A 20,380-nucleotide genomic window follows, 5' to 3' on the forward strand; every position below is an offset into this window, starting at 1 on the left:
ATTCTCTCTTCCATCTCTTGTATTCTGTTGGTGATGTTTTCATCTGTTAATTCCTGTTTGTTTACCTAGATTTTCTATCTCCAGGATTCCCTCAGTTTGTGTTCTCTTTATTGATTCTGTTTCCACTTTTAGGTCTTAAACATTTTTATTCATTTGTTTCACCTGTTTGTTTGTTTTTTCTTGTCTTTCTTTAAGGGATTTATTTATTTCCTCTTATTGTTTGTGTTTTTCTGGAGTTCCTTAAGGGATTTTATTTATTTCATTTAACTGTTTCTTTGTGTTTTCCTTGATTTTTTTTAAAGGGGATTTATTCATTTCCTTTCTAAGGACGTCTATCATCTTCATAAAATTGGTCAGAAGGTTGTTTGTTTGTGCTTCAGCTGTATTGAAATATTCATGGCTTGCTATAGTAGGACAGTTGAGCTCTGGTACAATATTGCCTTGGCTGTTTATTTTGTTCACATACTGACAGAAGGGTTGAATTAATGGATTCCAAATTCTAAAGGGGGTTCATATATAACACCACATTTCTACATGTGCTTTGGTTAACTAGAGGTTAGTGATAGATAAATATAAAGGGAAAACAGGTAGGTATAGAAGGTTAATAGCTTTTCTTTAGGGTGAGAGCTGAGGGTCAGCTGAGGTTAGCACTTTCCCAAGTCAGCCATGGGAAAATTAGGCACTCAATCTCAAATGAGCTTGGACATCTCTTTATCTTTGAAAGTCCCAAATGTTATCTATATAAAGACTCCTTTCCCGACTGCAGAACTTTCCATGGGAAATGGGAGATAGTTATAAGGAGTTTAGCTCCTAATGTATCTCAAAGAACAAAGCTGAGATTATGTTGTGGGAACCAAAGTTTCTGGCTACAAGTCTAAATTCTCTCATGGAAGGTCTCATAGGTTGGGGGAAACCATCCGGTAAGTAGAAGAACATGGCAGGCTTTTAAAAGTCCACAGTGCTTGCGGAACAAATGGTTCCAGTTATAAAGCATGTCCCAGTATTTATTCGACGTATGAAGACAACATAGCTAAATGAAAAGTCATATATCTGACCACACATGGACATGTGTGCCCATTAGATTGAGAAGCAATCATGAGATTACATATACACATCACATGAGATTACACACTACTGTGTAGGTATTGGGGAGACATCAAACTTCTGCAGCAAAAGCGAACAACAGCTGTGAGTCGATGGACCTGCAGATCTTGTCTGGACAGGATTAATCCTCCATCAGATAACCATGCCTCTGATTGATTGACACCTGAACATTAGTTGCCACCGACTAAAACTCTCATGACTACTTACAGAATAATATACATGTATAATATGTGAATAAATATGTTATAGAGACAGAGACAGAAAGATTACTATTACCCAAGCAAGATGGAAATATCCTAAAGGCTGAAGTCATGTACATTAACCTGCTTTTATAGAGAACATTAAACATAGAAATTTGTGGTTAAAGTGGCAGCTCAGAGGGATAATCCAAACAGCTGGTCCTGAATAAACACTGGCCAGTCAGCAGTCGACAGGCATCAATGTGAAGAAAAAGCAGTATGCTTTCTGAGGGCGCCTACATCCATTTGGAAGCAACCTCAGTGTGTTTGCCTTGATTTTCTTTCAGGCAGCTCTTCAAAAGCACAAGGAAGGTAAATTAAGTCACTCCCAAACGAGACACAGGCCAAGTGTTCACACACTAGTGAGCTAGTGAGTTAAGCTCTCAGGGGCAAAATCTAACTCTGGCTGTATGTATGTATATATATCATAATTCAAAAGTTTGTCCAGACTGTAGGTAAAGTAGTTTGCCTTTATGAGGTTGTGTAAGTCACTGGCCCAATATTTCCCAGAGGACGCTGATGAATGACCCTCTATATCCCAGGAAAAGAGAACAAGGGAGCTATAGAAGCCCCCCAAAAGTTCTTGGGCACACAGGCTTGAAGTCAAGGATGGTGTTTCCTCCAGAATGTTTCTTATTGTACAGGATTGTTTCAGCTATCCTGAGTTGTTTGTTTGTTTTTCCAAAGGAAATTTAGTGTTGTTTTTTCTAGGTCTGTTAAGAATTGTGTTGGAATTTTTATGAGGATTGCATTGATTATGTAGATGACGTTTGGAAAGATGACCATTTTTACATTAATCCTACTGACCCAAGCAATGGAGATCTTTCCATCTTCTGATATATTTCTCAATTTCTTTCTTCACAGACTTGAAGTTTTTGTCCTTCAGGTATTTCACTTGCTTGGTTAGAGTTATCCCAAGATAATTTATATTATTAGTTGCTATTTTTTAAAGGATTTTTTCCATGATTTCTTTCTCAGAACATTTGTATATAGGAGGGATACCATTTTTGTTGTTGTTTTGTTACTCTTGTATCCAGCACTTTGCTGAAGGTGTTTATCCTCTGTAGAAATTCCCTGGTAGTTTGGGGTCACTTACTCATACCATCATGTCATCTGAGACTAGAGATACTTTGACATCTTCTTTACCAATTTGTATCCCCTTAATCTCCTTTAGTTGTCTTATTGCTTTAACTAGAACTTCAAGTACTATATTGAATTGTTATGGAGAAAGTGGGCACCCTTGCCTGTTTCCCTATTTTAATGGAGATGCTTTGAGTTTCTTTTTATTTAATTTAATGTTGGCTATACGCTTCCTTAAAGTACCGTTATTATGCTTAGGTGTGTTTCTTGTATCCCTGATCTCTCCAATACTTTTATCATGAAGAGGTGTTGGAATTTGTCATTGGTAGATTTTTTTTTTGTATGTTGAACCATGCCTACATCTCTGGAATAAAGCCTTTTGGATCATGGTGTATTAGTATGTTCTTGGACTTAATTTGCAAGTGCTTTATTGACTACTTTTGTGTCAATGATCATGAGGGAAGTTGGTCTGTAATTGTATTTTTTTGTTGAATCTTTGTGTGATTTGGGTATCAGATTGACTGTGACCTCATAAAATAAATTTTCAATGTTTCTTCTTTTTGTGTTTTGTAAAATAATTTGAAGAATATTGGTATTATCTCTTCTTTGAAAGTCTGGTAGAATTCTATGCTAAAACTGTCTGGCCCTGGACTTTTTTTGGTTGGGAGAGTGTTAATGACTGCTTCTATTTCACTAGGGGTTACAGGTCTATTTGAATTGTCTATCTGATCTCGATTGAACTTTAGTAAGTAGTATCTAGCAAGAGAATTGTCTACTCATTTTAGATTTTTCACTTTTATGCAGCACAAGATTTTGAAGTCTGACGTAATGATCTTTTATATTTCCTTGCTGTCTGTTGTTATGGTTCCCTTTTCATCTCTGATCATGTTAATTTGGATATCCTCTCTCTGCCTTTTAGCTAACTTGGCTAAGGTTGCCTCTCTAGTTTAGTTGTTCAAGGAACCAACTCTTTGTTTCCTTATTCTTTGTATTGTTCTCTTTCCTTCTCTTTTATTCATTTCAGCCTGCAACTTGAGCAAACTCCTTGGCAGCTACTCCTCTTAGTTCTATCTGCTTCTTTTTGTTTTAGAGCTTTTAGGTATAATATTAAGTTGCTAGAAGGAGATCTCTACAATTTATGTTTTAAGGCCCTTAGTGCTTTGAAATTTCCTATTAACACTGCTTTAATTATGCCCCATTTGTTTGGGTATGTTATGCATTCATTTTCATTGAATTCTAGGAAGTTTTTTAATTTCTTTCCTTATTTATGCCTTGACCAAATAGTCATTCACTAGAGATCTGTTTTGTTTCCATGAGTTTGTAGGCTTCTTGTTGTTTCTGTTGTTGTTGAAATTTAACTTTAATCTGTGGTGGTCTAATAGGTACAGGGGCTTATTTCATTTTTCTAGTGTCTGTTGAGATTTACTGTGTTAGTGTGTATGTGGTCATTTTGGAAGTAACTTTCATAAGGTCCTGAAAGGAAGGTATATTCTTTTGTGTTTGGGTGAAATGTTCTGGAGATGTCTGTTAGATCCATTTGGTTCATAACATCTGTTAGCTCCATTCTTCTGTTTCATTTTTGTCTGAATGACTTATCCATGGCAAGAGTGGGGTACTGAAATCTCCCACTATTAATGTGTAAGGTTTGATGTGTGATTTAAGCTTTAGGAATGTTTCTTTTACAAATGTGGGTGCACTTGTGTTTGGAGCATAGATGTTAAGAATTGAGCTGTTATCTTATTTTTATTTGATGAGTATAAAATATCTGTTCCCATCTCTTTTGATTAATTTTGGTTGGAAGTTTATTTTGTTAGGTATTAGAATAACTACAAAAGCTTGCTTCTTGAGTCGCTTTGCTTGGAAAAATCTTTTTGAAAATCTTTACTCTGAAATAATGTCTATCTTATTAGACCTTCTGTGCTGAGGTGTGTTTCTTGTAAGCAGTAGAAGGATGAATATTGGTTTTGCATCCATTCAGTTAGCATTTTTATTGCAGATGAGTCCATTGGTGTTGATAGATATTAATTACCAACGATTGTTAATTTCAGTGTGTGTGTGTGTGTGTGTGTGTGTGTGTGTGTGTATTTGGCATTGTTGGTGTGAGATATTTATTTCCTGGGTTCTCTAGGTTGCAGTTAATCTCCTTGAGTTAGAGTTTTCCTTCTGGTACCTTCTGTTGGGCTTTCTTGGATTTTTCAATAAAAATTGTTTAAATTTGACTTTGTCATGAAATATTTTGTTTTCTCCATCTATAGTGATTGAAAGTTCTTCTGGTATAATAGTCTGGGCTGACATCTGTGGACCTTAGAGTCCACACCCTTCTGACTTTTAAAGTCTCCATGGAGAAGTTGGGTGGGTGTAATTCTAATATTTTACTCAGCTCCTTTCCTTTGCTGTTTTTAATATTATGTATTTGTTCTGTATGTTTAGTTGTCTGATTATTATGTGGTGGCGGGACTTTCTTTTCTGGTCAAATATCCTTGTTCTGTAAGTTGGTTGTTCTGTAAGTTTTCTATGGTTAGAAAATTTTTATTCTATGATTTTGTTAAAAAATACTTTCTCCTTGGTCTATTTATATTATTCTTAGGTTTAGTCTTTTCATAAATTCCCAGATTTCTTGTATATTTTGTGTCAGAAACTTTTTAAATTTAATATTTCCTTTGACCAGTATACCAATTTCTTCTATCACTTCTTCTACACTTGAGATTCTCTCTTCCATCTCTTGTATTCTGTTGGTGATGTTTTCATCTGTTAATTCCTGTTTGCTTACCTAGATTTTCTATCTCCAGGATTCCCTCAGTTTGTGTTCTCTTTATTGATTCTGTTTCCACTTTTATTAATTTGCTTCACCTGTTTGTTTGTTTTTTTCTTGTCTTTCTTTAAAAGATTTATTTATTTCCTTTTATTGTTTGTGTTTTTCTGGATTTCCTTATGGCATTTTATTCATTTCTTTTAATTGTTTCTTTGTGTTTTCCTTGATTTTTTAAAGGGATTTCTTCATTTCCTTTTTAAGGACGTGTATCATCTTCATAAAATTGGTCAGAAAGTTGTTTGCTTGTGCTTCAGCTGTATTGAAATATTCATGGCTTGCTATATTAGGACAGTTGAGCTCTGGTACAATATTGCCTTGGCTGTTGTTCATTTTGTTCGTATACTGACAGAAGGGTTGAGTTAATGGATTCCAAATTCTAAAGGGGGTTCATACATAGTACCACATTTCTACATGTGCTTTGGTTAACTAGAGGTTAGTGATAGATACATATAAAGGGAAAATAGGTAGGTATAGAAGGTTAATAGCTTTTCTTTAGGGTAAGAGCTGAGGGTCACTTTAGGGTAAAGTGAGGTTAGCAGTTTCCCAAGTCAGCTATGGGAGAATTAGGGCACTCAATCTCAAATGAGCTTGGACATCTCTTTATCTTTGAAAGTCCCAAATGTTATCTATATAAAAGACTCCATTCCTGACTGCAGAACTTTCCATGGGGAGTTTACATGGCCAAATGGAAGATGGTTATAGGGAGTTTAGCTCCTAATGTATCTCAAAAAACAAGGCAGAGATTAGGCTGTGGGAGTAAATTCTGTCACAGAAGGTCTCCTAGAGTGGGTGAAGCCACCCAGTAAGAAGAAGAACAATGCAGGCTTTTAAAAGTCCACAGTCCTTGCCGAACAAATGGATCCAGTTATGAAGCATGTCCAAGTATACATTCGATGTATGAAGACAACATAGCTAAATGAAAAGTCATGTATCTGACCACCCATAGATGTGTGCCCATAAGATTGAGATGCAATCCTGAGATTACATATACACGTCACATGAGATTACACACTACATTGCAGGTATTGGGGAGACATCAAACTTCTACAGCAAAAGCGAACAACAGCTTTCAGTGTCGATGGAGCTGTAGACCTTGTCTGGACAGGATTAATCCTCCATCAGATAACCATGCCTCTGATGGATTGACATCTGAACATTAGTTGCCACCTGCTGAAACTCTCACGACTCCCGCCAGAATAATATACATATATAATATGTGAATAAATATATCAGAGACAGAGAGATGACTATTACCCAAGCAAGATGAAAATGTCCTAAAGGCTGAAATTATGTACGTTAATCTGCTTTTATAGAGAACATTAAAATAGAAATCCGTGGCTAAAGTGCAGCTCAGAGGGACACTCCAAACAGCTGGTCCTGAATAAACACTGGCCAGTCAGCAGTGGACAGGCATCAATGTGCAGAAAGAGCAGTACGCTTTCTGTGGGAGCCTACATCCCTGAGGAAGCAACCTCAGTGTGTTTGCCTTGACTTTCTTTCAGGCAGCTCTTCAAAAGCACAATGAAGGTAGCTTAAGTTAGTCACTCCCAAACGAGACACATGCCAAGTGTTATACACTAGTGAGTTAAGCTCTCTGGGGGAAAATCTAACTCTGTCATATATATATAATTCAAAAGTTTGTCCAGACTGTAGGTAAAATAGCTTTGCCTTTATGACGTTGTGTAAGTCACTGGCCCAATACTTCCCAGAGTACGCTGATGAATGACCCTCTATTTCCCATATATAGCCCCCTGAGAGTTCTTGGGGCACACAGGCTTTAGATAAAATCTCATAAGTGAAACATAGACTCATGAAATCACCAGGAAAAATCCATAGATCTATGTGACTTACAGATAGCACCCCTGCATCCCTACATGCTGTTCTCTGGCCCTAGGCTTCTTCAACACTTTGTCCATACCTAATAAACTGCTGTCTACAGTAAACTTTTCATGGTTTGAATGACTCAAACTTTAGCTCCGGAAGGTCCAGCCCTGACCATATTAATCAGGTCTTCTCTGTTTTATCTCAGGCTTCAGGTTTCTGGGTTCATTTTCTAAGCTCTACTTCTGCAGAAGACCAATGCTTGTTCAGTTTCCGTAGCACGCACCCCTTCTTTTTAACCTTTGTCATGTGTGGAAAGAGTCGAGGCTCACAGCAGTCTGGCACTGTGGCTCCTTCTTTCTTAGTTTTTCTTTTGTTTTATTTTCTTCCTTGCAAAGGAAGAGGAAAACATCATCAGGAAAGGTCAGATTTGCCACATTTTTCAAGTACGCTTGTGTTTAAGGTTGTCATTGTGTGCATGTCGCCTTCTGGATTCTGTGAAACACTAACAGAATATAACTCTAGGGTGTCACTTTCTTTCAGTACTTTAGAGACATGCTTCCCTCAGTTCACCTTCGGAGCTTTCTGCGGAATATTTTATTGCCAGATGGATATTTTCTTCGTACAAAGTAACTTTTTTTCCTTCTGCCAGATGCTTAAATAACTCTTTTAATTTTGGGTTTCTATAATTTGACTAGAATACATTCCAATGTCAACACATAGACTCAAACTTGCCCAGAATCTTGTCTCTCTCATTTAGCCGCTTTGGCTTCTGCCGTCGCTCCCCGCTCTCACACACCTCCTCTCCTGTGTGTGAACGCTGCTCTTCAGAAGTTCTGTGAGGATGGCCTCTGGTGCCGTCTGGGCTGGCATGCCTGTGGCAAATTTTGCAGCGGCACGCCTGCCTTGTTAGTCTTCCTGTGAACACCAAGCTTGTTCTTTTTTATTTGTTGTTAAGATTTTATTTAAATTGCAACATTCTCCCTCTGTTTCTTCCCTCCCAACCCTCCCATAACCCTTCAACCTCAACTCTCTTTCAAATGCATAGCCTCTCAATTGTTGCTACATCATATATGTATTTGTATATACATACACATATATTCAAATATAGCATGTTGTGTCCATATAATGTTACTTGGATTTGCATTTTCAGGGTTGACAAATTGACAGTGGACAGCTGTGTGGTGTGCTATTCCTTCTAGAGGACCACGTCTTCTCCAAGCTTTGCTTGGTTGCCTGCAGTTCTCTGTGTAAGGCTGAGGCCTCCTGGGCTTTCCTCCTGCAGGCTTATTGGTGTCCTCCTTGTTCAGCTCACATTTAGGCGGCCAAGCTGCTGAGCCTTTGCTGCTGTAGCTACTAGTGTAGCTTTACTGGTGTAGGAGACACAGTTTCACAGCAAAGTCCCTGATCCTTTGGCTCCCACAATCTTTCCACACCCTCTCCTGCAATGCTCCCTGAGTCTTAGGTGTGGGTGTAAGCTTGTCTTCCATATGAACTGATATGATAATGTGCACTGTCAGGAGAGATCTTTATCATTGATTTTGTACTTGCTGTGTTTATGTCCTTACCTCATTTTAAATTCCTATAAATCTCACAATTTCATCAAGCTCATTTTAAGTCCTTTATAAATTGAGCCCATTTTACATTTGCTGCCACAAAGTGTCTGTAAAGACCTAGTGATGTATCTTGCTTTTCTTCTTGCATTGGTTGTCTCATTTGACATGTTATTTTTGTATGTTATAGCTCACCTTTGAATCCCAATCTTGCAATGGTCTTTCCTTCTTCAGTCATATTCATATATGTGTAGTTCTGTTTTTCTACAACTGTTCTCTTTCTTGAATCTACTGTGACTGGTAAGACAGCAAGCTAGTCTCTTTCTGGGCTCCCCATTCTCTTCAGAGATGCTAAGAGAAGGTGAATATAGCAGACTTCTTGATCATGATGGTCTGAACACAGTAGTGGCTCTTCCTCTCTGGTGACATGGTCCACATTCAGTTTTCTGCCTCAGCATCTCCAAATAAAACTGTAAACTTTAAAAAGGAAGCAGGTGGGCTTTAAAAATGGCTCAGTGGTTAAGAACACTTGCTGCTCTGGCAGAGGACCATATTTCAAGTCCAAGCACCCATGTTGGACAGCTCACAATCACCTATAACAGAACTCCAGTTCCTCACAACCACCTATAACAGAACTCCAGTTCCAGGGAATATTATGCCCTTTTCTAGCCTCCCTCCTTCTCTCTCTCTCTCTCTCTCTGTAATTTTTTTATTCAAAAAAGACTGGATATTTATGGTTAATTTTCAATGTTGACTTCATTGGCTTTAGAATTACCCAGAAAACATCTCTGGGTGTGTCTGTCAGGGTGTTTCTGAAAAGGTTCAAGTAGAAGAAAAGGAATCAGTTTGAATGGGAGCAGTGCTATCTCAAGGGCTGGGGTCCTGGACCACATAAGAAGGAGAAAGTGACCAGCACCAGAACGTCTCCGTCTCTCTCTCCTGACAGCAGATACATTGTGGCCAGCTGCCTCAGGCTCCTGCTGGATGTCTTCCCTGCCATGAGGAATTGGATCCCTTCAAATTATAAGGGGAAATCGACTCTTAAGTTTATCTTTATTGGGTATTTGGCCACTATAACAAGGAAAGTAACTAACAAAAGGTTCAACTACTACATAGTGTGTACCAGCGTAAGCGAATCCAGACAGATTGTCAAAATATAGACAGCTTTAATGGAGGAATAGACTTACAGAACCACCGTTCCCGCGGAGACCAGGAAAGCAGAAGCGAGCGCTGGGAGCATGCTCGCCAAATTTATAGGAAAACTTTAGCCTGAGGCGAACACGCCCCCTAAGGGGTGGGACTTATCCCTACAATAGTGATTGTTGATGTGTTTGGATTCTATCTTAATCCTAATAGAGGCTGTAGTGTGTAGTTCATTATTCCTTGATAGAACCATGGGATTAATCATCTGGCTGATTTTTTTTTTGTACCTACTCATGGTGGCTCCCAGACATCTAGGCATAGAGTTCCTTATATTCTATCCTCTCCCGTCATTATTGTTTCTATATATTCCCCTGTGAAGCCCATTACAGCTGTTTACATCTGGGTACAGCTGTGTCGTCAGTCTCCCAAAGCTGAGGCATCCTTCATAACTTATAATCCAAAAATACCTGTAAAGATAAATAAACAAAAGTCATGTTATCTCCTAAAATTATCTTTCTTATCATTCCTAGCATATTTATAGAAGATCCTAGGACTTTTGAACAAAAATTGAAAACCAGCCTCTGTTCAGTTAAGACAGTTAGGCAAGGAGAGTCTCTGGGAGCCCTAAGTGGGCTTCATAGCTGTGCCCGGTTAGGATTTCTCTCCGTTGACCGTGAGCTGAAAAGAAGCTGCCAATCATTCAACAAGATGTTGGCAATCAACGTAGAACTGACAGTGTTTTCACTCGGCCCTGGCAATATTCCAAGAGCTTTTAACATTTTACTTTGAGTCCAGGCTTTATGAACGCAGAACTGAAATATTGAAATGCTTACTTCTGAAATACCAAGTAGAATTTGGTTACAATGTGTTGCAAGTCACAAGGCCCCTCGCTGGCTTTATTATAATGAGCATGGAGTTGTGAATTCCAATGGTGATCGTGCCAATCTCTGATTAACCTTTGGGTCTACTCTTCCTTTTGCTTAACAGACAACATGGGATGAGCACACTAATCATTTGTAAACAGTCAGCCCTGAAAACCTACATTTGAGTAACACTGACTAAATCAGGTATGTTTGGGAATATATATGTATACACAAATATATATATATGTATATATATATATATGCGTGTAATAACAGCTGATACAAAAAGGAAGGCCATGAGTTTGAAGGTGACCAGAGGGTGTATATTAAAGCAGTCGGGGGGGAAGAAGTGAATATAATCTTATACAACAAAATAAAGAAGTAATGATAAATTTAGAATACTTGTGGGAAAAAAGAAAACACATTTCTGTAGCCACGTGATTTTGTGGGTCTATCATGTAGAAAGCCCAGATGTCAAACAGGCTAATGTCGCTCCATTCGAGCTTCCACGCCTTAGTGGGAGCTGGCAGTGCTTCTGCTGAGGTGGTTGATTCGTATCCACGGTGCACTTGTCATTTCTTTATCACTGTCATTATTCAGACACATACCTGTTCTCTAGAGAACACACATCCTCATCATTTTCAACATGGACAGGCTGAGGACTGTCTAAATGTTCATGCTTTGGCTTCATTTCATTGAACCATTCCTTTCTCAGTTAACCTTGTCCTCCCAAGTTGTGCTAAAAAAAAAAAGGAAAGCACTGGTCTCCCTTTCAACATGTAGCTTGGGAGCTTATCACCTACAGTCTCTCCTCTCCATGAATGACTAGAGCAAACTTCAGCAAAGTCCCTTCCCACTTTGTGTAGGGATTGCTTGCCCGCCATTACCCCCAGCCGTTAGCAGGAGCAGTGTGCTGTCCATATTTCTGCCAAGAGTCTTCATGGCAGTGGGCCCCTTTTCTACTACACACCCCAAACTGCTGTAAACCCTACCCATCATCCACTTCTAAAAACACATCTGCCTTACTAGATTTTGGCCTGACTGTATAAACCTGAGTTTAGGGAAGAAAGAAATCAGCCATAGCACAGCATAGTGCAGAATTATAGGGATTCCAGGTACGTGACCTTGTGCAACGCACAAACCAGTCTTTATAGTCTCAATATTTCTGTAGTTTTCATATATATATATATATATATATATATATAGCCCTCACACAAGAAAGAAACCATAGAAACATAAGGAAGGTTTGGGAGTCCTGTCCCACAGAATAGTAAATTAAAAAAAAAAAAAACCCTATGCAGTAACTGCTACTGTCCCCTATGACATGCTCCAGACTAGGGATAGCAGCGCTGTGAATGCAGGCACCTTGTTAATGCCACACGAGGAGCAGGACTGGGATGGGGTAACCCTGACCTAAATTCAGCATCCACCACCTCTCTTCCTTTCTGCCGTTCATGAAGAATTCCTCTCATGCTGTGTGGACAGGCCACCCAAATGAGCCAGGAAATCCCCACTAGTCCACCCACAGGAAGCTGAGATTACACACAGGAAACCCAGAATAAAACACACAGAAGATAGCATAATCTACAAGTATGCCACAGGACACACCCACCCAAGCTAAGATGCATCTCTGTACAATCAATAATGGCCCAACACGGAATACTTTCTTGGCAAAATGTATGGTGATCATTTTGTCCTCTCCAGCCAACTGGGGTCTTCCTTCACTTCACCTTGCCAGTAAGATGCTTTTGTCATCTTCCTTGGAGATGCCAGTGTCCACTGTTCAGCCCTCTCCATGATATTAGCCAATGCCATGCCCCTGGTCCTTCCTTCAGAGTCTGTAGCAGCTCACAATATTTGGCATCTTTCAGGCAAATGCTCTCAAATGAAGTCAGTTTATTCTGCGAAAGGATATTAGCCATGTATTCAGAGATTTTTATTTATTACAATTCATAGGGAGGAGGGAGGGTAGCTGACATCCAGAGTGTCAGGATCAGGCATGATGCAGAACATCCCATAAGAGTTTGGGAGCACAGTTTGTTCTTCCTCCATGAATTACTCAGAATGAAATGTTGATATCACGAAGGTTTGAGACTACTTGGCAGGAAAGATATTTAAAACAGCACACAGTAGGATGCCAGCAACCCACTGGTGAAGAATAAGGTTGGGGGACACCCTTTAATATCCATATTTCCTCTTCTCTCCAGTGCTTTGCAGAAGACCACGATCATGTACAAAACCGTGCTTGACTGAACAATGAGCTATGGCTTCTGTCTGAATAAATATCTTGATTCATTTTTCATCCCAGTAAGTAATTTTTTGGAGAAGATCCACCTAAATTTTTATAGACTCCAAATTTCCAACCTTAAGTTTTCTACCTATTTGCATTGGAAATATTTTTTATGCTTAAAAATGCCACTGAACTCTAAAATTACTAAGGTTAATATCATCTTGTGGGAACGTTATGTAACTATTCATTGTTATTTGATGCAAAATTAGGCATGTAGGCCTAGTGATGTTATTATTTTTAATATTATTGTGAGCAACAAGAATAAGTAATCTAGTTCATTTTACTGTCAGCAGTGACCCTGACAATGGTTGATTTTAGTTTCATACTGGTCAGTCAAACCCTCAAAAACTCCAAATGCCCCTGGATGGAAACCCCTTTTCTTACTCACTCACCTGCAGTCCCCTGCACACCCTCAACAGCGGCTTCATGGCAGGTGTATTTCAAAGTGAATACCTCAAGTTCTGTCTTGTCTCTTATTATTTTGTGTGTCACTCTTTAGATCAGAGACCCGTACCTTGCATATCTAGCCAGAACTTGTCCAAATTCCAGTGCTTCATCAACCTGCCCCAAGACAACTCCTCTTCATGAACCTACTGGGTGGCAGGATCTCCTCATGGTCTCCTGCAGTCAGCAATGTTCTAGATGTTCTTAAACTCCATCTTTGTGCTTGACCCCCCTGGCACACCAAACCCAGTAGATTCTGTGTGATAAGTCCCACAGGCCGAGGTGTTAGACTCCAAAGGTCACCTGGAACCGGTTGCGGAACTCTCTAGCCCCAGAAAAATATTGAGCCAAAGTTCTCATGACAGATTGTCTGCTTTATCATTTTCTATTCCTTTTCTATATTTACGAGATGTTCCTGATAGCCAGGGTCGAGATTTTAAGCAAGAAAATTGGAGGCCGGGCGGTGGTGGCTCACGCCTTTAATCCCAGCACTCGGGAGGCAGAGGCAGGCGGATCTCTGTGAGTTCGAGACCAGCCTGGTCTACAAGAGCTAGTTCCAGGACAGGCTCCAAAAACACTGAGAAACCCTGTCTCGAAAAACAAAAAAAAAAAAAAAAAAAAAAGAAAGAAAGAAAGAAAGAAAATTGGATAAGAAGCCACCCCGTGAAATGGGGTCACTGGCCATGACCTCTTCTCTGAGAGATTCAATGCTTTGCTTCATAATCATTTACATATTACAAAATAACACTTTGATAGAATGTTTTCCCAACAACATATGAATGTGTATGGCTGTGCATGTGTCAATGAGGTTGGCTCTGACACTGGGGTATAGAAAGTGTTGTTTAAGTAGAGTTTTAAATTGAACTTTGAGGATTTTTAATAAGACAGAAGTTAGATGTTAGATAAGGAAAGGATTACTCATGGAAATTTATTAACCTTATCAGAATCTAGGGGGTCATAACCAATGCACTTGAAGACTCTTTGAACTCACTCCTGAAAGTTTGCCATTAACTATAAGTGATTTTTTTTTGTATTTTGTTCTGTTTAGTGATCATGATGTTATCTGTTCCATTCGTAATTGATTCTTGGAACTCACTGTTATGAAATGTAATACCTGATTGATTTTGTGGGGGGTTTTGTGTGTCAGATGATTATGATAATTGTTCTTTGTGACTGCTTCACTGGACACATCTTTTAGAATTGTAATACCTGTTTTTCTTGTATAAAAACCCCCACTTGAGAGCTGCACAATACACTCAGATTCACAGCCTCTGTGTTTGTTTCTGTTTGTCACTGCCGATTTCTTACCCGCCCAGTCTTCAAGGAACGGCATCCCAGGAAACCCCCATACTGGGCTGAGGTGGTCAGTGGCAACCTCCTTACCGGCTCCAAATCCACATTTTCACAACTCAGATGCACACTTTCTGCCTTAGCTTTCCTCCTTCAGAATTACATTGCCTTTGGAAATAGTTCCCCCAGGATCAAGGCATGAAAGCTGGTAAAAGTGTTGCCCAAGGGGGTCAGGCTCCACCCAAAAAATACCAGGAGAACTTGATAACATTGTCTCCATAATGTTGGGTTTACAAATATGAATGATGCAAGATTGCAAGATTGGAAGTGATAGTCCTTTTAATAGGATTCCTGGGTGTGCATGTGTATGTATGTCTCTCTACATATGAATTATTATGCTCTTTCTTTGCTTTTTTCTTGTTTGTTTTTTTTTGCCCTATTCTTATTTGTTTGTTTTTGTTTTATCTTGTTGCAGTTTATTATTATTCTTTAGAAGTTTGTTTTGTAAGGAGAGAGAGAAAGAATATGGAACTGAATGGGAGGAGGTAAGAAGGACTGGGCAGAGTACGGGGAGGGGAGCCATAATAAGAATATATTATGTAAAAAATCTATTTTCAATAAAAGAAAATAGATACTCAATAGGGCACCAAGGCAAGGCAATATATAGCAGAATTAGATTCTCAAAAGGAAAGTCAAGAGTCTCTTGCATGAAGCTCTGAGGTGAAACAGAAGCTGCAGTAAAGACCCCAGGGTGCAGGAGATGCCAGAGCTGGAGAATGTCTACCGAGAAGAACTGCAAGCATGGGGATACAGCAAAGTCCCCAAAAGCTATGTGTGCTACAGACAGCAGAGCCAGAGGAGTGGAGATGCTCAAACCCTTGGGAGACCAAATGATTCTATCGTGAGTTCCAGAGGCCAGGCACGGAGCTCTGGGATTTGGTTTCCTTGTTGTGTTTTGGTCTTGTTTTAGTCTGATCATTCTTTACTATGCCCGAATTCCTCTCTTTTGGAGCAATAGTGTTGGAGAATGTATAATTGTATGTTGCAAGTATATAGAGCTTTTAAAAATATATCTTTGTCATAATGATGAGAATGTTTTGAGCCTCTCAACAGACTTATGTTTTGGATTTTGAAAGATGTTGAGACTGTTATCATTTATGGGAACGTTTAGAGATCAATTAAATGTATTTTGAGATGGAAATAAGACCTAGGAGGCAGAGGTGGAATGTTACAACTTAAAGTGATGTGTTGGCTATTAATTTGACAAGGGGTGGAGTTGTTCATCTTGATTGTCAAGTTTTGTGGGAGTTAAGATCAACATGGTAACACTTCTCTGAGCACATCGGTAAGGGATTTTCTAGATTATATTTGCAAGTTGGAAAGATCCACCTTAAATGTGGGTGGCACCATTCCGTGGGCTTTGGACTACATAAGGAGGGTGAAGAGAGCCCAGGCATTCATCGCTCCCCGTTTTCTGGCTGTGGATGCAACTAGTGACCTGTGCTTGAACTGTAAGTCAAAACAAGCCCTTCCTTAAGGGGCTTTGTTCGGTGTTTTTATCACAGCAACGAAGCAAGTGACTGTTAATACTACGACAACTATGCGAAGTGCAAAGGGTGGTCATGGAAAGGGATGGAAAATATGCTAAAAATTATTGTGTGTAATTCTCAAAAACCAATAAGATACTGCAAAAAATAATAATAATATAAAGCTTAAGCCAACCCTGCTAAACTCTACAGAAGACCAGCTACATAGCCTCTTTTTATGCTAATCTTCGCATGCTAGAAGCATGTAAGTCATCGGTTGCTCTATTGTCATTTTGTCTTTATTGCCATTCTAATTCATGAGCAAAAATTATGAAAATTGAAGCGTCTGTACAGGCTTCCTCTTTACCTCCCAGTTTTACTGTGAACGTCCCTGCACACTTTGTCGCGGTGGAAAAATATTGAAATTCTCTGTGTACATCTCAGCAACCATTTGGCAGCAACCAGGCACTGATGGTGCAAATCTGCATGTCTACTTCCTCAGAAGTAACTGGGCCTATTTAGCCACACAAGCTTCCCAAGTCTGCTTCTTTCATGTATGAACAAATGTCAGCAATGGTTCTGGGAGTAAAATGAGTATCTGATGGAAGGAAACTCTCTATTTTGCTTTATATTCCTCAAGCTTCAAATCCTGGCTCTACTCTCCTCTATTGTTGCGTTTTTGATAAAATTTTGATATCAAATGCCATGATCGAGGAGCATGGTCTATATTTCCGAGTCTGAATGAATCTTTGCTGTGAAAAACTCAAAGGTTCTGTCTGCTCCGAATATAGAAGTATTATTAGGTAATACTCCCTCTCCAGCCAGTGGTCATCAGAAAAGGCGGGGAAGAAAGGTAAGGATGAAATGGGAGAGAAGAAAATAGGTCACATTTCAAAATGGGTGTTTGATGCAGTAGGGTCGCAGCTGGGAGACGCTGGTGAGAGGGGACGGCTTGGCAAGAGGGCGAACTGCCACCTGGACCGGCGGAAAGGAAAGACTGGGGTTATAATGGCAGAATTGACAAAAGGTGCCTGATGGGCAGCTTGGCCCACATGGGAGGCAGTACTGGGTGTGCCTCCAGCGAACCCCCAGGTCAGGCAGAACACAAAGCCTCCAGCTCAGGTTATCTTTGACTGATATGCCAGCACAGGGACCTTTATTTAGCTTCTTCACACCATGCACATGCCACCGGGAGCCTGCAGGGACAATCTCAGACTATGCATTAGGAAAGCAAAGAGATGCCAAAGGGCTGGCACCAGGGATCAAGTGGCCTGAGGATACATTTTCAAATAGAGTGTATAGGAAGACATCTAAAAGTCAGAACAATGTCATCAGTGTTAATAAAATACTAGCTGAACAAAACCATATGAGATATACCGTGCTTCTATTGATACAAGAGAAACTGGGATTTTCTTTTGTAGGTTTTTGGTTTCATTAATAACAGAATTTAAAAATTTGCTCAGAAAGCCGGGCAATGGTGGCGCACGCCTTTAATCCCAGCACTCGGGAGGCAGAGGCAGGCAGATCTCTGTGAGTTCGAGACCAGCCTAGTCCACAGAGCTAGTTCCAGGACAGGCTCCAAAACCACAGAGACACTCTGTCTCGAAAAAAAAAATTTGCTCAGAAACAAACTCAAAGACCATATTATTAGAGTTTGAGAGAAAACTACCAACACAAATTAGGGGACAATCTTGACAGCTGCTGCAAGGGAAAAGGAAGATGGAGGGGAAAACCATGCTTTTTAAGTTGGACTTGGAGGTTGGCAAGTGACTCCAGAAAGGGAAGTAGAGGCTTCAGAGAAACCGAGGGGAGGTCCACAGTACTCAGGACAGCATGCTGGCTTCTGAGTGTCTGGAGAAAGTGTGCTGTGGGTTCTGAGTGTCTGGGGAGCATGCTGGCTTCTGAGTGCTGGGGAACAGGCTGGATCTTGAGTGTCTGGGGAATGGGGTTCTGAGCGTCTGGGGAGTATGCTGCCTTCTTAGTGTCAGGAGAAAGTGTACTGGGGTCCTGACTGTCTGGGGAGCATGCTGGGGTCCTGACTGGAACATGAGTAAGAGGCAGAAAGGAGGAGGATAATTTCTTCTTCAGTGGGTGGCATGAGTCTATTATCTCTTCAAGGGGTCTCTGGCCAGGACATTTCCAGAGGTTTCCTGATAAACTCCCTGTTCCTAAAACTGCCTGACAAGTCTCTCTCTACCCACTGCTCTCGTTTTTATCTTCAGTCCCCACGGTCATTCTTCAAGCCTGACAGTCCACAAGACTAGGGAGCCTAAGTTCTTTCCTGACATAACTACAGCCATCTCCTAAATCATTTGGGGATCTCAGTTCTTGAAAACGAGAGGTTATGGGGTTACAGGCCATTCAGCTGTCAGGCGGGTGCTTATTTAGGAGGGGAGATAAGAGGCACCAGGAACCCAGCCCGCCCTTCTGGATTTCCTGGACTCTGGAAAGACAAGGGTCAAAACTGTTCACTTTCCAGATCCCTGCCTGTTCTCCATGGAAGAGGGCTTAGGGGGAGGCTCTCCAGGAACTGCCAACAATATGCTAGTGTGGTCTCATTTGTTATTTATCCAGCTGCTTTGCCCCAGAACATAGAGCACAGAGTTCTCCAAGAGCAATGCTCCTATCAAGAGAGGTCCGAGGTCCAGGGTCTCTGCTCAGGGCTCTACTTCTGGCTCCGGGCAGAGTGCCGACAGTATCCCTGCATCTCTCGGGAATTGCTGTTTCCCTTCTCGAAGACCCCCATCCACTTCCTCACCTGCAAAACTATTGCTTCTACCCTGTCTCCCAAAGAGAACGTTTAAACTATCATCTCTTCAACCACTCTCTGCCAGAGATTTATTTTCCTTTGGCCTTCGCCCATCTCCAGCTATGAACACTATTTCCCTTTAGATTTGGTTTTTGGGCTTCCTGGAAGTAGCCCATTCCTACTCCTTGGCCACAAGAGGCTGTCATTAGAGGCATTTCTGAGTTGCAGGTCTCCTGAACACTGGAAACTGTGGGGAACTGTCTTTTAGTGTGGCCAGCCCAGCCAGACTTTTCTGTCTGGATAGGTAAAGCCGACTTGTCTGGGTTCTGGAGTATGTTGTTAATGCACAGTGATTCAGTGCCCTTCAGTGTGGATGAGAACAAAGCAATCAGAAAAGAAGAGGTAGAAATCAGGAAGTGCACACTCAAATAGAGTAAAGCAAGTCACCTGGCTCTTTGCAATTCTCTTCAGTCACAGCAGAAATCCCTCAAGTATGCATAGAAGACTCCAGCCGAATCTCTGATAATTGGACTTGTACTGTTGTAGCCTTCAAGAATGTCAATGTAACCAGCCTGGCTGGCAGAAATGGGAATATCCTAATGAGGCACATATGTCCATTCCTTGGCTATCAGACTGTTAACTTAATGGGCCTCAAGGATTTAGAGTTCCATCAGGAGACTCCGTCCTCCTGGGGAAAGAAAGACTGCTCGCTCTAGGGGAAGCGGGGGGGGGGGGTGGAGTCTGAAGCCTGTGGAGCATCTTTACTACTTGTAAAGAGAAGATTTGTAACTTGTCAGATCCTGCAGGAAAGACTGGCCTTCCAGGGAAGGAAGTCTGGGCTGAGACGGTGGAGGGTTCCCCACCTTGACCATGCAACATAATTATGCATAGATCTTGTCTATAGAGAGGCCTTATGTCAGTGCTGTGCAAACAGACTTGAGGGGTAGTTGAATCTCTTCATTCTTCCCATCTCCCTTTTCTGCTTTTCATTGTCAATTCATCTCGTTTAATGTGCTTCTTGAGGTCCAATGGCCAAAACTGGTGTGTTGAGTCACAGTTGCCTTCCTGGATAACCAAATAGTGTAGGCAGTCAACTGAACCAAACTACTTCTAAGTCTTCTCTGTTGGATTCCAGTTCAGAATATCATGTGTAGGGGACAAGCAGAGGGAAGGGCTTAGGTAACACAAAATACATGACAGTGCATGCTGCACAGAGATGTAGGTAACACGCCACCATTGTCCCTCCTGAATGCTCTCCTTCGCAATCAGCCAGTCACCTGACTGCTGTGTTGTGGTTGTTAGAGATCTTCCATAATTTAGTCCTCAAAGCAATCCTTTTGTTTTCAAGAAAAGTTGTCTTTGTCTTTTAAATACATTTTTATTGATTTTTATTGAGCTCTACATTTTTTTCTCTGCTCCTCTCCCTGCTCCTCCCCTCCGCTTCAACCCTCTCCCAAGGTCCCCAT

General features: G+C 40.6%; 1 protein-coding gene across 2 annotated transcripts in view; it reads left to right on the forward strand.

Moving 5' to 3' along the window:
* The window catches only part of LOC126513742 (arylamine N-acetyltransferase 3-like), an 80,888-nt gene that overhangs the window by 54,787 nt on the left and 5,721 nt on the right, over positions 1–20,380 (forward strand). For both annotated transcript variants that reach the window (XM_050162262.1, XM_050162263.1), the window contains exons 2-3: positions 10,740–10,819; positions 12,823–12,922. In XM_050162262.1, coding sequence (XP_050018219.1) covers positions 12,872–12,922 — 51 coding nt within the window. In that variant the 5' untranslated portion in view covers positions 10,740–10,819; positions 12,823–12,871. The remainder of the gene's footprint in view (positions 1–10,739; positions 10,820–12,822; positions 12,923–20,380) is intronic.

Source organism: Alexandromys fortis, unplaced genomic scaffold, assembly GCF_014885135.2.
Source record: "Alexandromys fortis isolate MF-2015 unplaced genomic scaffold, M_Fortis_MF-2015_v1.1 scaffold_110, whole genome shotgun sequence".
NCBI classification, from domain to species: Eukaryota; Metazoa; Chordata; class Mammalia; order Rodentia; family Cricetidae; genus Alexandromys; species Alexandromys fortis.